The sequence below is a fragment of the Opisthorchis viverrini genome, assembly GCF_000715545.1.
Source record: "Opisthorchis viverrini unplaced genomic scaffold opera_v5_17, whole genome shotgun sequence".
In the NCBI taxonomy this organism is placed as follows: domain Eukaryota; kingdom Metazoa; phylum Platyhelminthes; class Trematoda; order Opisthorchiida; family Opisthorchiidae; genus Opisthorchis; species Opisthorchis viverrini.
The window spans coordinates 545,149-549,010 of record NW_008751673.1 but is presented as its reverse complement, the minus strand read 5'-3'; the positions used below and the strand labels follow the sequence as shown (position 1 = coordinate 549,010).

Sequence of the window (3,862 nt, the reverse complement as noted above, 5' to 3'; positions counted from 1 at the left end):
ATCAGCTCCCGCCTCCAATGCGCAGCTACCTACCCCACCTCCTCGAATCATCGGTGAATGAAACTGTGGCAGCTACAACCACTGTACGACGAGTATGCGGTTATTACAACTGACAGTGATGATGATGAATTGGCGTAGAGTATGGAGTTCTACAGACTGTGCATATATGCAGTTTGACCTGGATGTTTGAATGATACGCGGTCAACGTCCGAACACGGACCTACGGGGTTTAGAGCGATTTACTAAGGTTGCAGCTGCACACCAACGGTTTTATAGTTTCTCAAACAAATGCATTGTCATTGCAGTTGACGCTCGATGGAATCATATGAGCATGCTGGTACAAAAACTGTCGTATTAAGCTATTTTTACAATCATTGCACGATCCGTCCGCCGATTACATACCTCACATTGAACTTCGAAGTCTCGATTCGGTGAAAAACTAGCAAAGGTATTCGAAAACAGATAGGACAAAAACCAGAAGACTCCTATCCGTCTCTTCTATGTGTCACACAACAGGCAAAGAGCGAAAGAGCAAGCAAAACCGATGCATCCTGATGAATGATAAAAAACGAATAAAAGAGGTCTTCCACAGTAAAGTAGTTATTTCCCAGGTGGAAATAAAAATTGACTGGGTCACACTCACCACGTCAAGACTCTGCAACCGGAAACCGTAGGCAATACCACGTCGCGAACTGTTGATGTAATTGCCGAAAGCCAGAACGAGTTCCAAGATTGCACGAAATCGTTCACTCTGTTTCAACGCCAACGAGACCGAACTGACTGCAGCGATTTTCTAGTTACGGTGAACAAACAAAAAAAACGGCGAAGCCGGTTTCAAATCAGAGTCTCAAACGCTGAAGGATTTGGTTACGAGTATGGTAAACGTGGTCGATAAACGCAACAGTAGTCCGACAAAAAATCGGACGACGGGAAGGTGTTTTACCACGTTCTTCAGCAAACCGCCGACTCAAGTATGCAGCTCTCATAATGCGAGAAACTAATGTAAGTTAATAATAAATAATAATAAATCGTTCAGCTGTAGCACCCTTTCGGTACCTAGCTGCCATGCCACGCGAAGGAGGCACGATGGCTGGGATACTGCCAGGTCGCCCAAGCCTAGACAGAGGAAGTCGAGTGGCAGAGGTCGGGTTCGAACCTTCCGGTCAGTAAATTCGCACTCTAACCACTTGAGCCATCTCGACCCCCTGATGTAAGTTACATGGAGAGCAATTGAAAGATACCTCGGGAGAAAGTGTAACCTTCAGAAGTAAACTGGAAAGGCTCTCACACTCATCGCCCATTCAATTAACGACGGCTGTAGGGAACCTTGAATGAACACACGAGACGGGGGACTTGTGGCTTGTGAAACCAAACGATGAATGCAATGGCACATTGTTGGTTGGAGGAATATCCTATCGTGCAGATGCATCAGGAATCACACAGAACCACATGTGATGTGCAGAGATGCGTTCGCGGTAGCCTAGTTTGGTTCGGTAACCAGAAGGACACAGGTTCGACCCCTGGCCTGCTTGGGCTTCCTACCGAAAATCTGCTATAGCCTACTCATAAACTTTAGAATGGCTGTTTGAAAGCTCCAGATAAGCACAGATGGCATACCTGGTGGGTTTCTCCGGATGACTGGACATTGCCACAGAGTAGTCGCCTATGATTTTGTGTTCCGACACACACTTCATACTGAGCTTTGGCAAGCTAACAATTTCACTGAAAATTTCATTAGATCAAATCAATAGTCTCAGTGGGCGCAGAAGTAACGAACGACCATTTGCGGTTGACAAATCACAGCACTGCGTCACGTTCACCGCTTGAATTCAACTCCAAATCAGAAGTGCCCGTTGTGTGAAAGCCTACACACGGTCGTGTAAAGTGTTGCTAGACCGACTGTGTGCCGTGGTAGAACAGCGCAGATGTTGGACCGCAATAGCCGTGGCGCCTAGTCTCCTGACCGTGTCAACGAAATATGGAAAACAGGACACCAGTCATAACGGCAGCACGAACAATGACTCACCTATTACACAGTACACGTCTGGACGTGTTAAACAATTAGGTCAGTGGGGAGAGATTAGGATGAGGCGAACCAGACTGGTTTAGCGAAAGTATGTTAGCCATCCGTCCAAAGACTACGTATGGACGAAGCGAGTGTATCCTAGTAGTAAACTGGTCAGCGGACTAAAATTCTGGTGAATCACAGTCTGAGCGACACAATACAGTTGTGGAAGTCAATCAGGTAACGATTAGCCCTATTATTGGCTATAATCGACAGTCAGTCAGTCAATCAAACGCATCGATCCGGTTACTTGCCAGGATGATGAATTTAAATGTATCACATAGACCAACGCAGCACCCGAAAGTTCCAAAGTGTTGGGATGGGCGGGACATACAGACGAATTGCTTCATAATGGCCCTAAGAATAACTAAAAGAGCTACTGCAAAACTGATAAGTAGATAGAGTACTGGGTTCATAATCGAACCACTGAGTTGGGAGGAGTACACCACAAGTGAACCACCAGGGAGGATAAACAACAGGAGCGTACTAGGCTAGGCAGCAAAGTTGTGGATTGGAAAATTCCGATCGGGAAATTAGGCCTGAGCTCCGGGAAGTCACACTTGGAGCATCCGGGAGTCGTGAAATCAACGTCTTTATGTGACTGTAAATACGGCGGGAACTGGTAGCAAGGAGGCGATTGGTAAAAAGTCGGAGTTCAACTCAAACTCTTTTAATGGATCACTCCATCCCAAGTGGGTGAACGAAATGTAAATCGAAGCACATGTGATCCAGAGTGTGGCGAACGGCAGTAGAAACACACAAACAGAAAATCAATGAAAAAAGTTTGAGATACAATGGAGGAGGTAAACAGTCAGTACTCAAAAGAACAAAAAACAGTGAAAACAAGCGGCCTAAACCAGAAAGAGTTTGATTCAGTCATTGTTTTTTTCCGCGTTGACAATGAGTAGTGGTCTTCGATACATATCCAAATGAGGTATATTAAAACAGACGGTACAACGAAGAAACTAGTACGCGATGTTTCTGTTTTATCGACAGGCGAATCCAACAAAAACATCGATTTTATCCAAATTCGTGATTTTCAGCCGTGGTCATGTCCGCATAAACCTAAAAGTGACGTGCGGAATATCCCAATGTAACTCGACTGTGGGTGGGTGGCTACATGCTGCGTAGAAGGGCAAGCGCGCGAAAACAACGTTGGATTTACATAAAGTACTTGGAGCCATCACCTGCCAAGTCTGACTAAGGCCTGAGATCCCAGCAAGAACCAACACAACTGTCAACAGCCCACACCAGATGATAACACATTCAGTCGCCTTCACATTCATTGTGACCATATGGAAACGGCACCATGTAGCTGACGTGTAAATTCCTTGCAACCACTGCTCACCACAAATGACCCGAAAGTCCATGTGGAGCAAATTTTGCTGCGGAGGCACTTAATAAACAGACACACACGTGTGAACCCCATAACACAACCTAATTACCAAATTAACAATGTCATTGTAGATGTCTTGCGATCACCAATGGCAGGGCCGGATACTGGCTGTTTCCCTTTGTTTCCTTATCCTATGTAAACGGATTTATTGATTGGGACAAAATTTGGGGAAGTGGAGGAAAAGTAGTACGAATAAGTCACAATAAGCCAAACGATCGTCACCACCGTAGAAGTTGCACAGTTTCAAGCGATAATCATCATCATCATCATCATCGACAGCATGACATCAGTGTTCAACACCGATGCTTCACTGCCGCATTCAAGCGATAAAGAAGATCCAACAGGACACTCGGGTAGCTCTAATAGTGAACCATATATATATATATATATATATATATATA

General features: G+C 45.1%; 2 protein-coding genes across 2 annotated transcripts in view; one reads left to right on the top strand and one right to left on the bottom strand.

Annotated features, from left to right (window-relative positions):
* The window catches only part of T265_01552 (hypothetical protein), a gene marked incomplete at both ends in the record, with an annotated part of 69,527 nt that overhangs the window by 24,289 nt on the left and 41,376 nt on the right, over positions 1 to 3,862 (bottom strand). The window contains one exon of the mRNA XM_009165611.1: positions 644 to 793. Coding sequence (XP_009163875.1) covers positions 644 to 793 — 150 coding nt within the window. The remainder of the gene's footprint in view (positions 1 to 643; positions 794 to 3,862) is intronic.
* T265_01553 (hypothetical protein) overlaps positions 1 to 3,862 on the top strand; it is a gene marked incomplete at both ends in the record, with an annotated part of 27,888 nt that overhangs the window by 6,201 nt on the left and 17,825 nt on the right. The window lies entirely within an intron of this gene.